The 23,864-nt window shown below is 40.5% G+C and overlaps 1 protein-coding gene across 2 annotated transcripts in view; it reads right to left on the minus strand.

Moving 5' to 3' along the window:
* Positions 1-23,864, minus strand: part of LOC117776653 (RNA-binding motif, single-stranded-interacting protein 3-like) — a 125,499-nt gene that overhangs the window by 22,992 nt on the left and 78,643 nt on the right. For both annotated transcript variants that reach the window (XM_034610783.1, XM_034610784.1), the window contains exons 5-6: positions 15,531-15,688; positions 14,501-14,580 (exon numbers count right to left, since the gene is read on the minus strand). In XM_034610783.1, the coding sequence (XP_034466674.1) occupies positions 14,501-14,580; positions 15,531-15,688 (238 nt within the window). The remainder of the gene's footprint in view (positions 1-14,500; positions 14,581-15,530; positions 15,689-23,864) is intronic.

The following is a 23,864-nucleotide window of genomic DNA, read 5'->3' on the forward strand; positions in this document are numbered from 1 at the left end:
GCCACGGGCTAATCATCAAAGCATGGCGAGCGTGGTTCAAACAACAAAACCAAGCAGGCATACTTAATACGGTAAATAACTCCACAGCTTGACCCCCGGGCGATAGGCTGGGGTTGTGATTGCTCCAAAGACAACATGGCCCTTTTCTTGGACCAGAGAAAGAAGAAAGCCTTGATTACAAATAGGATTAGCTGAGTGTGACCTCCCATACAAAAAGTTCACCAGAATTCCAACTGCAACTTCATAGACCTTAAATACCCTACAGGCTTCTGAAATAGCAGGAAGTAGCTGGATTGGAGCAGGAGTCTCCAGAAAAAGGCTTTGTTCTGTATCAATTACTTTTATTCTGAAGGCATGGCTTTAGGATTTGTTAGAAAAAAAGAGGGTGTGAATAATGGCTTTGGTTTCAAAGAAATGACTCAGGATGATTAAACAAATAATAAAAAGTCCAATCCTGACGGGCTGGGACACTTGATGGCTTATGAAGTTGCAAGGAAGTCTCCTGTTTTATGTGATCTCTGAGACCAAGGTATTTTTTGGGATCTCCAGTTATTGCTCAACCATATGCACACATGAGGCTAAGCGAAAGCAACAGTCAGGAATTCTTCCGCATGCCCATGATCCCGCTATCTGTAAGCCCCACCAGCTAATTCGCTCTTTTCTTCCTATCACAGCCTGACATGCTAACCTTGAGCCATTCATCTCAATCTTTAAAATGTCCAATCAGAAGCCCTTCATCAGATGTCAGAGATGGGTTAATAAAACCTGAATATGGGATTCTTTCATCTCTTTCACGCTTCCAACAGATTTCCACCACCTTCTCAACTGTAGAGGGGAACACAACCAAACATGGAGGAGGACCAACTTTGTGTGTTCGGTTTTGCAGCAAAAAAACTAAACATGGATGAAATCATGGCTGAGAAGGTGGAATTGTCTAATGGATTTTGCAGCGCGAGCTGGAGGTAAGTTGGAAATGTATTGTTGCTTTTAGTCACAGCTGTACGAGAGTGTGCAACATCCGGGGATGCTTCACGGTCAGCTCTCTCTCCCTTTCTCTCTCTCTCTCTCTCTCCCTTTCTCTCTCTCTCTCTCTCTCTCTCTCTTGCAATTGCGGGTTTCTGTCCAATTATTAGAGATCAGGGAGGCTCCGATCTGTAGTTTTGTAAACCCCCCCACACTTCAGGATTATTTGGGCAGATAATCGGAACCGATTAACCTCCAGTCGGGAACTCCCCCGCGATTGTCGGAAGTGTCAAATTGGGTCTAAAATCAGCCCGATTATCCTCTAGTGTGCAGCAGCCCTAAGGTACACCAGCTAATCATTTCATTTGGTCAGAATGAAATGATAAGTTGTGTTTATTACAGTCCTGTGAGGACCACAGACAATTATTTTTCTCCCAGACGACTTTATTTATTTAAGAGGATTTCGACCTGCTGATAAGTTTAGAAAATGTTATAATGTGACAATGTAGAGGGCAAATAATGTGTTTTGTTGAACAATATTAACAACTTGTCTTGAGATTGATTAAGACATGTACTCTATGTCTCCTTTTGAGTTTAGTTTCAATCTCATGAGTGAGCTATAAATAAATTAGATAATACTCGATTTGTCACAAGCCTGAGATATAGTGAAACCAATGAAGCACAGCAAATCATAATGACTATATGTTAAAATACACTAAAATGCTGAAGTTATGAATACTGAACTGTAACTGCAGCAGTGGAACTCTGTCACACAAACAAGTCTTCTGTTCATGATCACAGTCAGTTTTCTCGAAAACACCTCTGGGTCCTGAAATTGAATAAGCCACCTACTTTTAATGCATTGCCTCTCACTTGTTACATCCACCAAGGCATGTTTGAGTCACTGACTGCATCTTAAGCTCGCACTCTTGTTCTATTTAACTGGCAATGATTTCACACTGCGGATAAACTCCAACTCTGGAGCCTGATCACTGTATATAGCAAAGAAATAAAGAGATTCTTAGGTGACATGGAGCTCTGTGAACAAGCAAAAGTGATATCATCACGCTGGTACTGATTCACACATTATGAAGTCCAAAATAAACTACGCAATTACCTCGCCTACTTGAGGGAAAATGTTTCTTCAGCTCTGTAAGCTGAAAAATGAGAAGAGGAGTTCTCGGCGGAGAGAAGCATTCAGAGCCGAAGGTTGAAACAAGAGTTATTTGGAACGCCTGGGGCCTGGATGGTACTCGGAAGGTAAGAAGACGAACATTCACAGCGCCATGTGATTATGCTGCATTTAGCAGTACTTTGTCATTACACTGTTTTACCGTGATTTCTGCCGGAATAACAGGTCACACAGTCCGGGCCCCTGTTATCACCCTCTGCCGTTGCTATTCATCGTTCTCAATCACTCCCCTTCTCTCTCCCTCTTCTACACACTCCGCTCCATGCATTCATATACAACTGGTAAACACTCATGCGTGTAGGTGTATGTGTGATGTGTGCTCACCAGAAAATTCGGAGACACACTGAATAGCTGAGATTTACATTTCAGAGAATGGGTGTTCTGAAGTGAATGCGAAAATAATCAAACCACAGGGAGGGCAGAGTCATGAAAGAGACACGGGTCACTTGAGGGGGATCATAAAAGCATGTAGCACCAAAAGATGTTAAAAAATATGTTGATTGTGATTTGAAATTATCGCTTTTTTTTTATTATCATGGGCTAGAGGTCAAGGAATGTTGGAGCCATAAAACCAAAATTCAATTACCAAAGCCTTTTTTTATGCCTTCCTTCCATTGCGTTGTTCTTTCCATTTACTGCTGCACAACTCTGACCTTTGTTCAGATGTAATGAATGGATGCAGGAGAGGCAGAGTGGAAAAGGAGAGGGAACGTTTGAGAGCAACGGCCTTCACGTAGCAACAATGCAGCAACATGTTTCATGGTAATTATATTTGCTTCAACACCATGGCAATTAAATGCATTGTTTTGTTTTTTTTTGCGTTCACTTGCCATGTTGCTGTTGGCTTGTGTTCAACCAATCAGTGACGAGCAGCACTGCAAACTCCACCAAAATAGTTCTTGTTCCTTTGGAAGGAGTGGGAGTTTGGAGGCCTCAGGCAAAAAGGGACCTGGGGGGCCTACATCGAACCAAACCCTAAGAAACACATGATACATAATAAACATTCCAGTATTTAATCGAAGCTTTAAAATAACAAGGTTTCCACCCTTAGAGCAGGGACTTTTTTACAACAGGAACTAAAGAGGAAACAAATTTAGACCGTTCTCCCTCCAGCTACACTACTAAGTTACCTGGGCCTTTGGAAATAGAGGATAGAGGATTTCCATAGAGGACACTGGTTACTACATTCAATTTGTTAGACTTTGGGAAAACCTCTGGTGATAAGTGGCCACAGTGTTGCAAATGTAAAAGCTATGAGTTGAGAAATGAACAGAAGACTATAATTTTCATTGAGAAAACTGTTATGAATTTTAATTTTCGATTTAGAGCAGGATTAGGTTCAAATTATGGTAAAAGACACAGTTGAGAATGATGTGGGCAGGATTTAACTGTCAGGCTTAAGGGTGTTAAGTTAAATGTTCAATGATGCGTGTGTGTGTGTGAGAGTGTGAAAAATGATTGCTACTTCAAGTACGAGAAAATATGGGGACAGATGTGCACTCTTGATACAGACTTGAAGGCCGCCTCTGTATTCTGCTGCTGTTTTGTTTCACTGGTGTGACAAACAGAGAGAGACACACAGTCGATTGTTGACAACTTGTCAAGTCAGGACACTTTCTTCTCTGCTTCTGCTCTAAAGTACCGCACAAAGACAGAAGGAGCGCTCGCTCATCCAAAAGTAATTGATTATCCTTGGTAGCTGAATAAAAAAGGACGTGTCTGTGTCCCAAATTAAAATATGTTATTTTTACTCATCTGGTTTATCAAATAGACAGCAAGAAGTCTGTGTTAGTTCTTTTTTATGGTTAGAATTAGTGTTGCAAAAATAATAAATAGGCGATCCTAAAAAATGAATCCAGAAAAATGTCCCTTGATGTGATTGACAGCTGCTCAGAGATGATTTGACTAAATTAAGAATTGTCCTTCATTCTCTGGTGTCCATCACATTAACACCCAATGCGTGAAGCAGACAATAGGATTTCAGAGGGAAATTTCAGAGCTTGTTAAAAGTGACATACAAGCAGGAGGGACACTGTCCTTCCTCCACTTCTTTTATAACCCCCAATAGTAGCATACATCCACGTACACACACATACAAATTCAAATACACAACATTGCTGTTGTAAGCGTTTTTTACGTCTGAGCTGGTCAAATGGCTCCAGACAATAAACACTGGGCCAGTGTTTACATGAACAAACACACCTACGCACACAGCTATATCAATAATGTTAAAATGGTTTGGTTGCCTAAGTGCGTCTGCAGTTTAAATTCTGTGTTTTTCAGAGTCTGCTACAGAACTCCAATATATGTCTGTGTTTTTTTAGACAGGACTATTCGCTGTATGGGAGAAAGTTGAGTTTCTATTTTCAATATGTAATTCTAACTCTTATACAATGATGTTGACACATTCTCGGATGTATTGTTATTATTTAATATGATATTACTGATCATACTGTCATGTCAAGAGAAGATACGTGTTTATACTTTAGCTTATTCCAGCTAAATTCAATTTAGTTATTTGCATCAAACAATTTATAAGTTAAGGTTTTACACAAAGTTATGTCTGAGACTGCATTTGAAATATATATGTGCGTGTAAGTGAGTGCCAATACAGCTAAATGTCTCACAGTAGTACTTTTGTGTTGCAATTGTTAGGTTAACTTCAGAGGAGGAAGAAGAGGAGGATAAATTCCATTCCTGACATAAGACAATTTTGCTAAATTGTTTTTTAGAAAACAAGATTTCAATATGACACAAATGGTGAAGAATTGCAAATGGCTATTAATTGTAAAATTGTTGGATAATGAGCAACGAAATCAACCAACCTATAAAACCATTTTGTCTAATGAGTCCATTCATTAAAGCTTTTAATCTGGTCAATAGAGTCATTTTGTTTGGAATTTGTCTAAAAGTAAAAGAAAAGCTGAAATGATACAAAATGACTTTCAATAACCAGTGAGTAATACTACAGACCATACAAATATTCTAACAGCCAAATACTATGTGCATATAATCATTTTATCTACATTATATTCTGGCTAAAATGAACAGACAAGTTATAAGTTATATTTACTTCAGGTGATACATACAATAGAAAACCTCCTGCTATACACTCTGCAGTTCACTTTATATTCATTCACAACCACAGTGATAGGCCATAAATACTGACGACGAAATTGACAATAATGAATGTTATTTATTATTAAGAGGCAAACTTAGTCGCCACATAATTAGGAAGAAACAACAGCCATAAAACATCCGCGGACAAGATTCCCTGTAGAAAAACGTCTCAAACTGGTGCATGGAATTAATTATTTAGCTTGCTTTCACAGCTACATTACTGCAATCTGTTGCAAGTCACAAGAGGGCTTTAAAAGGAGGAACATTTTTAATTGTCAGTTTGACCCCTGCTGTTCTCACTCCGGCGTCCCTGTAACACAAAGTGATGAATTCGTGATGAATTTGGGTGCAGCTGTGTCTGCCCCCTATAACAGGTCACCTTTGGGTATTTAGAGTTAATTAAAAATGTCCAAACCAACTATTTAAATATCTAAAGAGTTCAGAGAGATGTGCATTCTTTAGTAAACAGGACACAGATGAGTAAATCGAATTAAATCTGAATAGTAAATCATTGCTACTAAATATTGAGTCGTAAAAAAGCTCAAAACAGTGGTTTTCTTCCCAGAGTCGTAATCGGTGGGGAGAGGGATTTTATACATCGTGACAAAGCTAAATGCCGCTTCTTAGTTTGCAGAGGGAACTCCTACACAGTGAAGAACACTGCTCAGGTCTCTGAGGCAGAACTGGCCCCTTAGTGGATCACATTATGGAAATTGACCATAGTCAGTGTGTATAGGTCACACCGAGAAGAGAAAAAGCTGCCGACCGGTGACTGTTTACGCACTAATGAGTTATTCTCATTATTATCATAGAAGGGGGAAAAAATCTGTCACGCATTGAGAAACAGGTGATTTTCAAGGATATATGGGTCTTTCAATATTTTCTCATTGGCTTCCAAGACTTGGAGGTGTGGGATTGGGGTGTTCTTAGTCTATGGTCCATGTATTTCTTTGTAGATCTATGTGTATTAAGAGATCAAATCATTAATAAAGTAAAACATTTTAAAATCAGTATTCAAACTCAATCCGCGTTTCTTTTTTATTTTGCTTTGCTGTACAAGGTGCTTCTGAGCTTCATCCCTATGAAAATGTGTGAAGTGAAATACTGTTAAACCAAATCTAAACAGACCCACCCACACACTGAGCTACTATGTGGTGTGCGTCACTGCATGTGTCTCCCAGTAGTCAATGCTGCTAAACAAAAAGGCAAGTAATTGAAGTGAACAGACAACACATTGTCGGACAAAACCTACGCCTGGTTTGTTTTTCAAACTGTGGACTGTTTTTACCTGTTTAATCTATTTATCAAAATGTCATAATAACTCTGGTTTAAATGTTTTCTTTCTGTTAGTTGGAGAAAAAATCCTTGTGACTCCGGTATGCTACAGAAACAGCAAGAGAAATAAGACATAAAAAGTGTGTGGGCCACAAAACATGTCAATAAAATGACAGAGATGTGTGGAGAATAATGTGCCTGAATGTGTGTACAGGTGAAAAAAAGAACTGGAGCTTTAGTGATTTGAAGCAGACTTATTGAAGTGTGGGGTTTTGTGTTTAACTGTCACGACATGCACCAGGTAGCATGGCTTTGTACTGTGAAGAGTGGAGCACACACTGTTACCACTCATTGGAGCTGTGGGATAGAGCAAACCACTGTAGGGCAGCACAGAAACTGTTAAACCTCCAGCAGAGAAAATAAACAGATCCATCTCGCCTCTGGTATGAGGGGCACAGCAAAAGAAACATGATGTAAAGAAAAATAGGGGGGGGGGGGCACACACATATTATCCTAGATGCACCTGCTTAAATTCAGAAGATAAACAATATACTGTAGATCTTAGTTTCAGTGTAAAGGCAATTTCACACCTACTGTACCTTGTTTGGTCTGGACCTTCAAAACAACAAGGAAATTCAGTTGGTGCATTCGAACTAGTGCTACTCCTAAAGTTGTTGATGCTAGTATTAATACCATAATGATATGGTAATACAACTTCTGACACACACCTGTTAACAAAACAATCAATGTCAAGTGTAGGCAGATGCAGCCCAAGTAGGTGATGAAAACAGAAGTCTTAATTGGCTCCCTTAATTGCAATTTAAAACCAAAAGTAGGGCTGATTATCAGCATGAAGGTCACATTATTATTTATTTTGAGTTAACCCTAACCCTAACCCTCACTTTTGTTCCTGAGTAAAGGCTGCGGTTTTGAACTCTTCTTCATGAGCAGAGAATGACAAACACTTGCAGAACAGCAAAATATTTTACAAATCTCAGGAGAGCTCTGTGCTTGCACAATGCATGAGCATTATATTGATACATATTGGACTTTATTTATATTGGTATTGATGAAAATGACATTGCCATAATTCTTCTTCAAATATATGGTTTTATTACCCAGCCCTAACTAAACCTAACCTAATCAAACGTTTACAATGTAACATGAAACATGAAAAGAACGTGGAAACAGCCTAAGACACATTCTGTTGGTAAATAGACACCTTCAGCTGATAATGGCTCAATGGTTTTAGACCCAGTCCTTCAAATGGGACAATTCTCATTTAAAATAAAATCCAATCCATTAGCGAGCAACACGGGAAATCATTCAGTTGGAAAATGGGATCTAATCCTCAGATGTTACAAAATAAGGAATCCCTTAGCTGAGCTGAATGAGATTCAACCCTTCTCCATTGTAAATATTTTATAATATTTTTGTTTAGGACACCCAACATCAAAGAGCTCAAAGCCCTGGGACAGAACAATATGCACTCTGGAGGGTTACTAACTTCAAGTTCAAGCATCTCACATGAGGAGAAGCTAACCTAAATGTAAAAATATATATTAGAAGATATTTATTCGTGTTGCTAGCAGCACTTTATATCATTAAAATTTCAATAGATGTGTCCACTGCAATAAACAACACTGTAAGGACTGTGAGCTGAGACAGAGAAGTGAGCTTTAGAAGATATTTACTCTTTTTTAAGGCTAAAAGAAAACTGATGGTCTTCACCAAGCCATTCCCTCACAGTATCCCCAGGGGAGAGGAAGTTTACTACTTTCACTACATATCCTCATCATAAACCTAAAACAGCACATACGGAATTGGCTGGGAGACAAACAGGAGTACAATGCACTGATGAAACAACACATTTAGGAAATTAATCGCCCAAATGTCTTTCAGAAGTCGATGGCATTGATCTTATTTGGTTAGGTCTTCAAAAGCATTGCATCTTAACACCCATCGCTGTGTTTGAGTGTTTAATAAGTGGCTCTAAATAACATATGTAAGCTCACAACAGGTCTGACAGTGCACTACTGCCACATAATTACACAATCTTTTTTCTCCGTGCAGCCTTATTCCATTTCTTCCTACATTATCAAGGACATTAAATAAAATGAATTTCCCATTTATGAAAGTATTGAACCACTTGAATAGAGGCAATGAATGGGGGCTTAATGCCTCAGCATCACACCATGCGCATAAGACTGTACACATTTTTAAAAGCCTCTTGATTATTATTGAATCTACTTCGAGTGACTGCGCCGTCTCTGAGATCTGGACTCGATTGGTTCTTGTTCTCCATTTGTCTTCCCATTAGGAGAGGGCAGGGCAAAGAGAAATATCAAAGCTACAACGCTACATCAGAGAGTGAGGGAGAAAGACAAACAGAGGTTGGACAAAAAAGTAGAAGAGGGATGGAAAAAGAGAGGAGGCGTGACAAGAGGGTGAAGGAGAAATGGCATGGGACCAATGGAGACGAATGGGGGACAGAAGTGGTGGCGTGATAAAGAGGATAAATGGAGGGGAGGGGGGAAGACAAAGAAACAGCATGAACAGAAACAAGGACATATCGGAAGTGCAAAGGGCGAAAAATGTGTAACTTTTTTGTGCTGAATTCTTTACTTTTTTAAAATTATGTACTTGACGATATACTTTTGTAAAGAAATTACGTCAGCGTATTAAAGCCAATTCATCTGTGTGATATTCAAAGGTGTTTCATAGTTTCTCAAAAAACAATGAGATTGTTTCAAGATTTTGGATCCAGAAGAAGCTGGAACTCTGCTGAGCACAGGTTCCTCCAACCGGTGATTTATTTTCAGTTTTCTTGTAGTGTAATTACTTTTTTCATCTTAAATTACAACTATATTCTTCTAATATTACAACATTATTTTTGAAATCTCATATTTTCTCTTCAATATGGCCGTAATACTACAAATACTATGAGAAATTGCTGTGTTGCTGCTGTTGTGACACATCGAGATACAAAAAGAGAAACACAGTCATCTCAAGTTAAGTGTATTATGTGTTGCATGAGGCTATTATTACTGAAAGACACAACAAAACTGTCTGAGGGACTCGCAAGTCTGTGAAGGGTGCATATTGCCATCTTGAGGATAAAAACCAAAATAAAACTCAAAATGTACAAAATGTACAAAATGGGAAAAATGATAAAAAGAAAAAGAAGAATTTGAATTCCTCAAAAATGAAATTCCAAGTCTAATAACCTTGTGTCGATTTGCCCATTTAGTGAGGTTTGTTAGTGCTGGTGTGAAAGTTGTCAGTCAAACCTAATAACTGCTTCCAAACCGACTGGTGTGGATCGTTTATAGTGTGAAACGTAGGATCACAGGGTTTTCTAGTAGTAGATACATGTACGTGGTTTTTGTGTGAATTCAAAGGCTAAACTAATGTTATACAATCTGTGGATCATTAGTCATTAAAAACTATTTTCTAGGCAATCTGTATAAATGTAGAGCCTGCAGGCCTATTTATTCAAGATTAGGTAACAATGGTAACACCTGTGCATATTACTAAGTGTGTGTAAGGATTTCTCTTAAATAAGAAAGTGAGAAGGAGTTCACACAGAGGTGCCCGGAGTGTGTGTCCTATTCTACAAGGACTTCAGACATTCCTCAATAAAAGACCACACACTGTCCTCCTTGAATATTATGGTGCAAAACACAAGGTCCAGATCCTCCAATAATAATATTCATGATCAGTTATTTCTGCATCAGCTCTTTGTGAACACCACAGAAGATTGTATTGACAAGAGAACGGTAACCAAAGTTGTCCAATGAGCGGGTTAACTGTCAGTTCATATAACAGTATTTTTACAGCTTGAAAGACAACGATATATCTATTTTTCCCCCTCTTGGCCTGAACCAAATGAACCGAAGTGCAGGTGTGAAAGCGCCCATAGATCTGGGAGGTTTAATACATCAAGCAGTGACATGAAGTGACATGGTCATGATGAAGCTGTGGACGATATATGCTCTTTATGGTTGGATAGAGGCGGCCTCCCACTGGAGCCGAGTCTCTCCCCTCACTGCATGTCAGCAAAACATTATCGAACGACGGCCAATGAGAAGACAGAGTTACAACATATAGTAAATACCCACCGACTGCGACTCCATTTACACATCGGAGTGGAATGTCGAATATGCAGGATCATCGGCTCACTACAAGTGATGAGACGTTAAAAAGAGTAAAGATGTTACAATCACTTTTTATCCACGGAGACCTCGAGCCGTTGATTCACCGCACAGACCTGATGTGTTGTGATCATATAGTATAACCTTACAAAGACCATAACATTGATTGAAGTCAGACTACAATTCTGCTCTTGTATGAATAAAATATAAAAATTGAGAGAATCAAGTCTACACCTAATCTAGTGGCTCTATCTCTATGAAGAGACCCACTGGGAGGAGCAGAGCGCTGTGGATCAATGGATTTACTGTTAACTAGGGCTGATGGAAGCTCTGGTCATGTGATCAATGCCTGCATTAATCTTGAGGCTAGGGAGAAAAATATTACTGTTGCCTGTCAATTCATCAGCTGGATGGACGGATTGCGGAATTAATTAATCAGACAGCGGAAATGACACAAGCACCCATACATTAACACAGTTACTAACTGTTCCTGCATGGTAGATTCAACGCTTTACAACAGCAGTTCTTTGTGGTGTTTTTATAAAACGAGGATTGGATGTAATAAGGAGACTAAGAACGAAACAAAGCTCAAAGGCCTGTTCCTGCAACAGCTTTTGAAATGCCAGAGTGTCAGTGACACAGAAAACCAGTGACATAAATCAGCAGAATCTGGCTTTAGAGACGCATTTTCACTTTAGATTGGTGAGCAGAGTGTGTGTGTGTGTTTTGTGGATCAGTTCACAGAGGATCTGGCCTGGCCACATTCTCCCTATTTCATTGGTTGGTGAACCCAGAGCGACTTAAGAGGTCAACATATAGTTTGCTCTCTCCCATACACAGATAAACAGACATACAAAGGAGAAAGGAGTTGATGGAGAACCCTGACAAAGAAAAATAATGCATTTCCTTCAATGTTGAGGTCAGCGACCTGGCGGCTGCATAGAGAGGGAGCGTATCTGTGCTTGTGTGTGTGGCGTTAAGTTTAAACCTGTTTCAAATTGTTTTTTTTGCACCACAAGCTATCAATACTGTAAACACTGATGTTTTTCTGCAAAAAGCTGCCCCAAATCCAGCAGGTATGGAAAAATTAACACTGATTTGAAGTATTGTTTTCTGCCAGTCACCTGACAAGAAAACAGTGTTCACTCTGAAATTTTTAGCTGTCAAATGCTGAAATAAGTCATCTACGATTGACATTTGGTGCCGGTCAGGTGGTGTGTGGTGTTCTTTCTGCAAAACAGCTGCTGCCTGGATGATGGAGGAGGATGAGAGGACGAGAGCTCTGAGACTGAAAAACAATAAGTTTGCTGGACACACAAAAAAAAAAGGAGTCTGCTGAAAATCTGAGGAGGTGATATTTCTCTGACTTATCAACTCTATGATTTACACCTTTTATATACACACAGTCATCTGGACAATTGCTAATATGTAAATATTAATATAAGCAGCTTTAGTATGTAGGAGGTCACTTCAGTCCTCCTAGCTTTTAACTTTCAACACTGAGGTTTTAGGTATTCTTTACAAAGTCCACCAAAAAGGTTTTCAGTTTCAACCAGAACACACTCAGTTAAGGTCTTTGGTCTCAAACACACACACACACGCAAGCACACACACACACACACACACACACACACACACACACACACACACACACACACACACACACACACACACACACACACACACACACAGACACACACACAAAAGAAGCAGTGACTGCTCTAATGATGCATCATTCACTTGCTATTAAATTACAAAGCTATACCTCACAGTGAATAGAAATACAGCAGATGTGTGTGTGTGTGTGTGTGTGTGTGTGTGTGTGTGTGTGTGTGTGTGTTTGTGTGTGTGCTTACGTCTGAATGAAAAACTGTGTCGCCCACCATGCTTTACCTCACAAATCATGCTGCCAGGGCACTGGGCACAGCTCTCTCTGCCTGAGCTTGATTTCTATGTTCCTCAGTGTGATGCACTCTTCTCTTCTCTCTTTCTCTGTCTATATCTGATCCCTCTCTATCCCCATATCTTCTCCCTCATTCTGTCACTTTTAGTTTGGTTCTCCCCACCTCAGCTCTTTTTTTTTTTCTCCCTCTACCACCTTGTCCTTGCTCTGTTATTTCACTCATTTTTAGTCTCTCTCTCTATCCAGTACATGTCATTCTTTTTTACACCCACACACCCCTCATCCTCCTTTTCCTCCTCTTCTCTTTTTCTTTCTGCACTCCACCCTTCCCCCCGCTCTCTTCCACTCCTTGTTGAAAGTCTTTGCTGTTTACTTTGGTGGACAATCCAAGACAGGTTGTTTGCTTAAAGGGTTGTTGGTCTGTGTATGAACATGTGTCTTGTGCGTGCGTCTCAATCCGTCTTGTAAAATGCAGGAATTAATCACTAAGACCTTCCTACTAAACGAATTCAAGGTGGTCTAAGGCAGATATGCCCTGATGTGAGAGGTGAAAATCTAAACATAGATGTTGTGAATGCATCTACTAGCAAAGGAAAACCCACATAAATAAAGAAATTCCTAATTCTGGAAGTTGGACCTACATAGCAACAGAAATGTGTCGTGTTTGGAATCAAGAATCAATTGTGTCATTCAGTGCTTGGTCCGATTTTATGACCTGATTTTATATTTCCTTTTTTTAAACTAGCAAATCAGGATATTTTGCAAAGTTAAGTCCATAATAGAGATGAAACAGTTTGAAAATTTTACATCAGGATTTTAGTGAAAAAAATGATCAAAGTTTTATATTGACAATATATTTTGTCAATGAAAATGATGGTAGCATTTTCATTAATTATGGAAGGTGGACAACTGTTTACATTAAGTGCAGACGTCGACCTCAAATGTCAGAGTCAGAACTAAATATCAGCGTTTGTTAAGTACATGCATTTGGCATCAGTGGATGTTAGCATTTTCTGATGTGATTATTTTGATGCCCTCCACATCAATGCAATCAAGGCTTGTGGGAAAAAAGATGATAGTAGATGAAGTAAATGTCTTTATTTTCTTTAAACTAAAGTCTTATCAACGCCCAACTTTAGGTACGTATAGGGGAACAGATGGAGCCTTAGGTTTGTCCTCTGCATTCATTTCATCCGTATTTATGCATTTTGCGTGACGCAAAAGTAGCAGTACCACATAAAATCGTGGGGAGGCAGTGTAGCAAACAGTTCAAGCCAGACAATCCTAAGACATTTCAATGACGGAACATTTGAGGAAAGAATAAAGACTTAAGAAAACACTGCAGGCATCTATATGATGTTACTTGACCCATAATCATGTTTGTTGTTGTCAGAAACTCTTGACTCTGCGCTGCCCTCTAGAGGATATACTTAATAAAAACATGCCAATGGCAAGGACAGATTGAAGTATGTGGGCAGTGATGGTTACATCATTTGAAACTGAAGTATCTCTTTTTGTACGTAAAGGTGGCATAAACAAGCCTCTAGGTTGAAAAAAGTTTCACAGTAATGAAACACTAGCTGCAAGCTGTCCACCTCATCATGGTGAGAACATAACATCACGCTTCACAAACATAGCGGATAGCTGACATGTTGCTTTTTCTATCACAACACGAAAACCTCAGAACCTACTGGTGGTGATTTAAAGGTTGGCGGCAAACTGAGCTCAGGTTCAAATAATCTGACCTTGGAGATGAGCAGCTCTCTGTAAGAAGTTGCGTTGATGATGCTGCACATGAACACCCCGAGCTATAGAGAAACACTGCGCTCTCACTGTAGAAAAACACCGGCACAGAGAGAGAACGAAGCAATCGTCTCGGTGATCGACACCTACCTGTCATGCCTGGAGGGGTTTTCAAGAATTTCCCATTGAAATTTTGGATCACCACATCACACTTCTCCGTTGACTCCATCCTGAGCAGGAGAGAAACAGAGAGAGAAAAAGAAATGGGTGCTTCTTGAGGACAATCAGCTCTTTTTGTTACAATTCAATATGCACAAGAGATACTGTGGTTTCATAAAACAGCATGCAGATGTGTCCTACATTGCAGCAGATACGTTAAATACCTGCCCGTTTATGTGTCTATGCATGAGTGTGCTTGTGTGTGTTTGTGTCTGTGTGTTTTCAATGGGGTTTCCTCTCCTTTGTCCCAGTTTAAAAGCTCCATTCAGTCTGATCTGTTGTGTGTCATGTCCTCTTTGTCTGCCCCTATTCAGCTCCGCTCACCCAATCACAGCTCAATGACTAATTGCCTGCTTGGCAAGCAAATGCCAGTGTGTGTGACTGTGTGTGTGGGGGGGAGAGAAAAACGACGATAGGAGAGAGAGAGAGAGAGAGAGAGAGAGAGAGAGAGAGAGAGAGAGAGAGAGAGATAGAGAGAGAGAGAGATTGTGTATGTGATAGTAAGTGGTATGTGACCATGCATGTGTGTGTGTCTTGGGTTTGCTTCACACAGCCAGTGACCCTGAATGGAGCCCTGACTGCATTGTAATCACTGGCACACTCCATGGTGTAACTGAGAAGACCACACACACACACACACACATGCACACAGACACACACACACACGCAGGAGGGTGAAGGGGCCAAGGGTAGAGGAATGTGGAGTTGTATCATTAGAGCTAAAAGTCCTTTAGTTGTAAATGACCAGGAGTCAACTAAGCGTAACATTGCCTCTTGCTATAATCTGAAAAATGAATCTGGACCAGAGTGTGGTGGCTATGAATCAGTATTACTTTGTCTATGAAGTAATTATGCAGTAGTTTGTCCACCAAACTCCAACATCATGATGAAGCGCCAAATTTATCTGGAACTGGTGCAGGAACAGAAAATCATGTGCGTGCATCCGCCTGTGTCTGTCTACCTGGCAAAGCCGACTCCTCTGCTCAGGCCGTTGGCGTCCCTCAGTATCCGCGTGGAAATGACGTGACCGAAGGGCTTCAGCATGTTCTCCAGCTCCTGCTCGTCCATGGACACCGGCAGGTTGGAGATGTAAAGGTTGGTGGGGTCCTGCTCCTGTTGCTGTGGAAACAGAAGAATATAAGATAAGGAACCTGATATCATTGCTTCCATTGTCTTGCTTGGGCAAAAGATCCATATTTTAGTCTTGGAGAGTTGGGAACCATGAAAATGCATCTCCTTGAAATCAATCATCGCATCGGGTCACACAATAATGCTTCATGTTCTTTACGAAAACAACAAAAGAAAATATTATTTACACAGATTATTCAAAATAAATAAACTTCACATTGATCACTGCTGGATCAGATGCCCACCAAAGTGAAGAGTTGAAATGTCGTATTTAACCTCTAGAAGGATAAATCTAGACTTGAGTGCCCTTGTGCCAGGAAAAAAAATTGTTTTCCTTTCAAGTCTCAAAATATAGCAAGAGGAGTAAGAAGAGTTGAATATTTATCTTCACTAAGCTGATTTTATGGCAGTAAAATGCGTTAAAGGTTAAGGCTGTGTCATAGCGCTTGTTTATTTCCATATTTATGTCTGAATATCCCAGTGCAAAAATATGATTCAACTGAAACTCTCCTCAAACGAGGGAATCAACATTTCCTCAGAAAGACAGTGAACTGGCATCACAGTCAGAACCCCTGAAGCGATAAGGTAACCCCCTCAGGATTCATAGATGTTAAAAGACTTGCAATTTTTCCCCCCGCAGAAATGAGGAAACCTCCATTTAATCTGCTGCTCAGTTAGTTAGACTTGTATACTTCCATTATTTCCGTTCTGTTTGGCAGCACTCCACTGAAACGATCCTAGGCAGGCCTGAGTGTGTCTGTGTGTGTAGCTAGTGATTACAAATTAAAGAGGGATGGGTGCAGTAGAGGTCGTGATGGAGGGTGCTCTATTTAACAGAAACTTACTGTTGACAGAAAATAAAAAATGCTCTATAATACATGTATGTACGGTTAATCATAACTTAATGATTTAGCCATTACTGTATATTTCATAGAACTGTCTGGAAGCCCAGTCGCACAGTGTTGATGGTGAAACGAATGTATGTGATGTTTCATAAGAGTTTATGGCTGCGGATGCTGCGTCTCCCCTGTATGCTAATGATTCTTATTTATTCATAATAAGCCTTCTACAGTGGTGGTGTAGATGCATACAACACAATATGTTTTATTACAGTCAGTGCCGAGGAGTTCCTGGAACGTCCCTGATACATTTTTATCAAAGGGCTCTTCTTCATATTAAACATTAGTCACATCTTTTATTTCCGTTCAGTCGTTTATTCCTTTATTATCCCAGGCGCGGCTTGCAGTCGGGTGCACAAGATGGAAGACATCAAAACAGTACTAGGAAAGTGCAGGTATGTTGCTAAGAACATCTTGGTCTACTGAAGTTATTAAAATGTATATGCTGACATAACATGTGCAAATGGAGCAAGTTTATTGCACAGAGAACAAAGGAGTTTCTACTTCCAACAGGCCGCTCCATAGCTCAGCCTGAAGATTATATCCTTCCATCTCACGTGCACAATCCCAGACAACAGAAACACATGTGGCACTATGCCTGACATAGCTTATACATGTGCTTCCAATGTTGTCATGAAAAATCAAACAAATATGCTGCTACGAGTACACGACTCCAAAATGGTTTGTTCGATTTTTTTACTATGGCAAACAACCGTGTGTGTGTGTGTGTGTGTGTGTGTGTGTGCATCTCTATCTGTAATTACAAGGCCCAATTTTGGTTCAATACCTTCATTGTGAGGACATTTTGGCTGGTCCTTATAGGGTAAGGGTTAGGGTTAGGCATTTAGTTGTGATGGTTAAGGTGAGGGTAAGGGTCTAGGGACTACATTTTGTCAATGAGTGTCCCCCCAACTATAGAGAGACGTGCATGTGTGTGTGTCCCAGGTATTAGTAATAGTTGTGGAGACGGTTTACACAGTCACATAATGCCAACTTGAGTTCCGTATGGGAAAAAAAGCAAGTCCCCATAGCGTAAATGATTGAATTTTAAGTTGCAGAGATGCTTAAAGGTTAGGTTTAGGTTAGGTTTAGGGTTTGGGTTAGGCAAGTAGTAACTATGGTTAATGTTAGAATAAGTCTCAAAGAATCAATGGAGGTCAATGTAATGTCATCTGAAGTCATGGAGACACGACTGCACGTATATATATGTGTGAGTAGCGGTTTGTGTGTGTGTATTTGGTAAATACTTGTGTGTGTTGTGACCAGAGCTGCCCTTGTGTGGCTCATTTTAAACCTAAATATTTTCTTTGATCCGTGGAGGATTTTCCTTCGCATGCACCGCAGCTGTGTGATTTTAGGAGTGGGAGTTCCAAGTCTGTCTGACTGTGACCAAAGTCATCTATGTAGACTGTGACTCAGAGTAAGCAGAGCAGCTTCAGCAGAGAAGTCTGAGTTATTTACCTTTCTTTCTAAGTCTGAATATCTCCCTTCGTCAGCAGGGATTTTCCTTTGGCAGAGTGTCCAATACACAGAGTGGCACATTTATCTTCCCACACAGGGCAACTGACTTTGAATGTAATCTTCTACATTTGCGTGCATGCTTGTGTATGGATATGTGTGCGTGTGTGAGAGTGCGTTTATGTAAGCACTGGCAGACGAAAACAGCAATATCAAAAGGGAAAGGTCATTTCCAACAGCTGTGGAATTGAGTCATTGATCCTCATTGATCTTCTAAATCTTTCTTTATCGCTGAAATTGTGAAAGACTCCACTTGCAAACTTTAGTTTCACTGCTTTTCAACACACACTAAAATGTTAATTAAGAGAATTTTTCAAGTCTCTGCCCATAACGAAACTGAGACAGAATTATTTTTCGTATATTCTTTCAGGGTAAATGAAAAAAAATAATGGTTTTCAGTCTGTGCAGAAATGAATTCAAAGGTTTATCTGAAGATAATAAGAGGCTTTGTCATAAGTTAGTTAAAATAAGTGGTTTTCTTCCAAAGCTACAATCTTTAAAGCATAAAATTCCCTCGTTATGTTACAGTCCCTGCACTTAACTTAACATAGAAACAGTGTGAGTGGAAACAAAAAGATGAATTTCATAGTAAAAAGACTAATTTTGAAAAGCCTCATCGGAGCTTGAGATATATTAAGAGAGCCACTAGATGGCTTGGGATAAAGAGGGAAAGCCTGTGGATTGTTGCTGCTGGGATGCAAGCTGGGACTTGATCAGGGTCAGCTGGGTGAGGGGGTCTGATGTAAAAAGACCAGAAAGTCCCAATGAGCCCAGGAACATCACTGATGATGCTCCCCGGCACATTCTAGAAATATGTCTTGCAACCAGGAATACATTTTTGCACAGAGAAAGGTGTTAGAATTTTGTCAATCATCAATTTAGGAACATTAGTAAGAATTTTCAGTTTGAGGAGGAGGAACCATTATAACAAGCAACGCCTCTTTCACTATTCATGGCAATTGAGGCAAAGTCCAGTGGGGCAATCCTTCAAGTCTGCAAAACTTAAAACTAGAAGCTCATATTGTACAACTAGAATGGCATTCAGAGAGCACCAGATTGCACCCCTGAACATGTCTGATTGTTTTCATCAAGATCCATGAAATATTCTGTGAGGAATCAATGAAAATGTAGAAAAACGTTAAATCTCACAATGGTAAAGAAAGTGAAAAAAACCCTCCTGGATTCGCCCCCTGATCCACATTCGAAACAAAAATGTAATAGGTTCTTTCTTGACCTATATTGCAAGTTTTGTGGTAATCCGTCCAGTAGAAAACGCTTCCTCCTTGCCAGAGGTAATAAACATGTCTGCATGTTCTATTGTTAAAAATTGCAAACTACTCTTGTTATTAGAGGGATGGGAATGTGTTTTTGAATCGTCTTACTTTTCATATGGTTGAAACCATGGTGCAGACACATCTGACTGTACTGTGTGAGCTTTGTGTTGATGAAAACAAGATACACCGGCAATAACCCCATCGGTCCATGTTTATACTCACTGTCAAGATGCAGCAAGGTTGGGGTTGACACGCAGGGAATTCATGTACACAGCGCTGCTGCGAGAAAGCTTTACATTGAAAAAACTGTGTTGATATTCTGCAGTGAAGCACTGTATGTAGCTGAAAATGTTAAAACTAATAAAGCCACCATTGCAAATCCAAGTTACAGGAAATCAGTGAAGGAATCACAGGAGAACTGCAAACACACCCAACGTCATTTCTCAAGTCTTAGAAATGTTGTCATTCAATCACATTAGCTGCAGAGTACACCTGAGGTTTCATTATCAACAATAACTTGCTTTGTTGTTGACAACCTGTAAAAAGATAAACGATACAGCCGAAGATTTCCTATTCAATGTGGTTAACGAGCTAATTTCTTCCAAACACAATGTGTCTCAAAATCTCAGTTTCAGCCAGAAGTGGGTCGGCTGTTTCGCCTCTGCACACATTCTCCGTACAGTCTGTGGTTAATGTAACCAGGGAGATGAATGCAGATTTGTGCAAACAAGAGGGATGCCATAACCTCTCCTCTGCTCCTCCATGTGCTGATTGTGATACATGTCCGCGTTGTCTATTCCAACGCCCGCGCCTGAAAATGTGTGATTTTTCTTTGTTTTTGTAATATCGCCTCAATCCAGGGAAATCAAGAGTGAGATGGGTACAAAATCAACAGCGGCATCGTGGTGGGTTATTGAAATCACATTACACTCCAATTCACCGTCTCCAGACACAGTTGCCTGCAAGACACATTTATTTGCACAAGTACTTCTGGGATATGAACTTAAGTGCTTTGGAGCACCCACATGTGAATGAACTCAACTTGACTTTGCTCAAAGTTTCCATTCGCACAAAGTTATTTCTCAGCAATCTCACTCTGCATGTTGCAAATGACTCACCCCTCTCTCTCTCTCTCTCTCTGTCCCCTCTCTCCCTCTGCCTCTTTGTCTCTCCACCTCTTTGTCTCTCGCCCCCCTCCCCTCTCGCTCTGTAACATCTGTCATGCGCTGGAAACAGCTTCACACCAACTGTGCCTCTCCCTGACTGTGTAGCCTGCCAGCGAGTCAGACTGCGTTTTCAGCCCCATTAAACCTCATTGCTGCATCATTATAACAGGTCTGCGCCTCCTATCACGCTACGTCGCGGCTACCTTGCGATGCCACAACACCTGCTGAAGAGCTCGAGTTTAAAGAGAGGGCGAAGCAAATGTTAAATACCTGTGAAATACACCGACTGAGTCTGTATATGTGATGAATGGATGGATGGATGGATACGTGGGGAGAAGACACTTGAGCGGCACATTTCTTTGCAGTGGCGCTTGCATCTTAAATAGAAACACTTCACATCGAAAAATGGCGCATCACGGCCTCTTGCGACTCCTGAACAGGGACCAGCCATTATTGAAAATGGATGGAAGGATCTTAACCCTTCCAGCTTGTCTTTTACTTAATTCTGCTCATTTCCTCTTTTAATCTAACTATTCTTCCCTCTCTTTTGCCCTCACTCTGCCCACCTCCTCTCTACCCCCCCCTTCCGCTCCACAAGTCCTTTCCACTTCCCCCTACTTGCCATCCGCCCCTCCTCTTCCTCATATTAAAACCTAATCTACTATAATGGCAGCATTGCTGTCTAAAATGCTATCTGAATGCTCAATTAATATTTAAAGAGAATTTCTTCCTCACCCTTCTCATCCTCCCTTTTCCTCTCCTTCTTGTCTCTTTGCTCCTTTTTCCTCTTCCATGACTTACATTTTCCTCCTCATCTTCAAATCCATTCATCCATCACCACCACCTCTTCATCTTTCTCTCTCTCTGCATTTCTGCCTTCCTCCATCTTCCTCTTCCTCAAGCAAAGTTCTGATCTTTCATAATGATTGTCTGGGAGTCTAAACGTTCTCTAACGGCTGAATCAATACTTAATGAACATACCATAAATACTTTATGAACCCTAAACCCTGAAATCCCCAGGGTTTCATTAGCCATGGAGATATACACTTTTCTCCATCTTCATGATGACTGCAGCTCAGTGAAATCAACATGGATACTGAATGTCTCATCATTTAATGCTGTGGTCAGTTCATGTTAGTAGGCATGATGTAACTGCTGCTGCTGCTGCTACTGCCTCTTCATGAGCATGTGTTTGCTCTTGTATTACAAGCAGTGAGCACAAAAACGAAGGACGGATTTCTACAGCGGCTTTTTCAGACATGCACCAAACTTCGGATTGTCTGCGAGTTTCTCCTGCCAGCTCTCTATTAAAATTCCGGAGAATGTCTGAGTGAGCCGACGTTAGAGGACAGCAGGATATCCACCAGAGGATTCACCACGAGCCAGTGTGCATGTTGATGATGTTTCTATCATGCGACAAAGATGTCAAGAGAGCTTTTGGTGATAGGGGCCGATGCCAGTTTAATTGTGGTGTAAATAAAAACATGCGATCTCCGCAGTGAAATTTAAACATTACGTCTCTCACCTACACAGAGAAAATCCAAACCCAATTGTGCGGTCAGTCTCCAGGGTTCAAGTCTGTAAACTCTCGGTTAGGCTATCAACTCGCCCCATGTCAACTCACTTACATGTATACTATATTTTCAGTCTCTCTGCTGCCTGACTGAACTAGTTTGCTTTTCTGAGTGAATGATCAGAATACCTGAAGCATTGCTGCAGGTTTCAGCTATGCACATACCACAGCCAATTATTTCCCGCTATATAGTAATGGGTTGAATGTCTCCAGAGAATTGTGTTTAATACGCAATAATAGAAAAAGGGCATTTTACTGTATTTTAAAGGGGATATTATTGCTGTGGTCACATCCTTTCAACTTCCAAAGTAACAGCCAGTATTTACAACTGGTTTTACACCAGGTTGATGCCATGGTTAATTGACCACAAAGGTAATTCAGCTCTGCTGACCTCCAGAAGATTTACCTAGAGCTAGGATCATTAAAAGTGAAGTTGGAGGCTTTAGAAATGATGGCACAGTCGTGGAACTATTCAGAAGCAGTTTTCCACTCAATGGCTCTCTAGCAGCTGTGAAGTGGCAAAGAAACCCTGAGTATTCAAAGAAATGGCATCACACTCGACTAAGGGAGAGACAGACTATGTTTCAATGTTTAATTCAATTTTGTGACAGGCAGAACGTTTTTCCCCCCTCTGTGTCTTCACACTGCATGACTCATTTAAAGCAATGAGAGAGGCCTGTCTCGATAATGGGGATGGCGCACACACGCACGCACGCGCGCGCACGCACACACACACACGCACACACACACACACACACACACACGCACGCACACACACACACACACACACACACACACACACACACACACACGCACACACACACACACACACACACACACACACTTAATACATTCTCTATTCACACATGTATCATTAAATTCAACCATAAATTTACGTTTGTCCCCCCCTCAGACCTCTTGCTATTGCATTGATCTTCACTGTCCTATTTTCTCATTGCAATTTTGATATGGTTTCTCTCTTTCTCATCCCATCTCTTTTTTTCTTCTTATTTCTAACTCACACTGTCTCCACTGTGTGTATTAAAAGGCCAATAATTCATCATAGAGTCAGAGCAGAGTGCAGTCCCTGCTGCACACACAAGTGTGCAGGCTGCTCGTCTGCCAACCATCCAGAGCCGGAATCAATCACCCAATTCTGAGACACTGAAACCATCAGGGAGGGAGGGGAGAGAGGGGAGAGAGGGGAGAGAGAGGTGCACACAGAGAGAGGAAGATGGAGGGAGAAAGGGTGGAGGTGGACACAGAGACAGAGAAGCTCATGGGTGGATTAAGTAAACATTTCCTGTACGGAACAAAATGACTTGTGAATTAATCAATTTATTCCCCTTGGGTGTGATTTGAAATAGAATAAAAGATACTACGGATAGATTCACACATAGATAGATGAAACAACATTCTTGCCTGATTGTAATTTTACATCTGTAATTCTTTTTTTCTTGTTGTGTATGTGCGTGTTTATTCTCTGGACCCACGTCACTAACACAATTCATGAGTGTGGGCCAGATTCCTAACAGTTGAGTAGAAGTGAGGTCAAATGTGGGTTGATGGCAGAGGTGGCAAAAGCACACACATTCTTTACTCAAGTACAAGTTCAGAGACTTGTGTTAAAAATGACTCAAGTAAAAGTAGATGAACTGTTTCAACCTCTTTACTCAAGTTAAAGTATAAAAGCACAGGCTCTGAAATGCACTCAAAGTATGAAAGTAAAAAGGTCCC

The sequence above is a fragment of the Hippoglossus hippoglossus genome, chromosome 16 (genome assembly GCF_009819705.1).
Source record: "Hippoglossus hippoglossus isolate fHipHip1 chromosome 16, fHipHip1.pri, whole genome shotgun sequence".
NCBI lineage: Eukaryota > Metazoa > Chordata > Actinopteri > Pleuronectiformes > Pleuronectidae > Hippoglossus > Hippoglossus hippoglossus.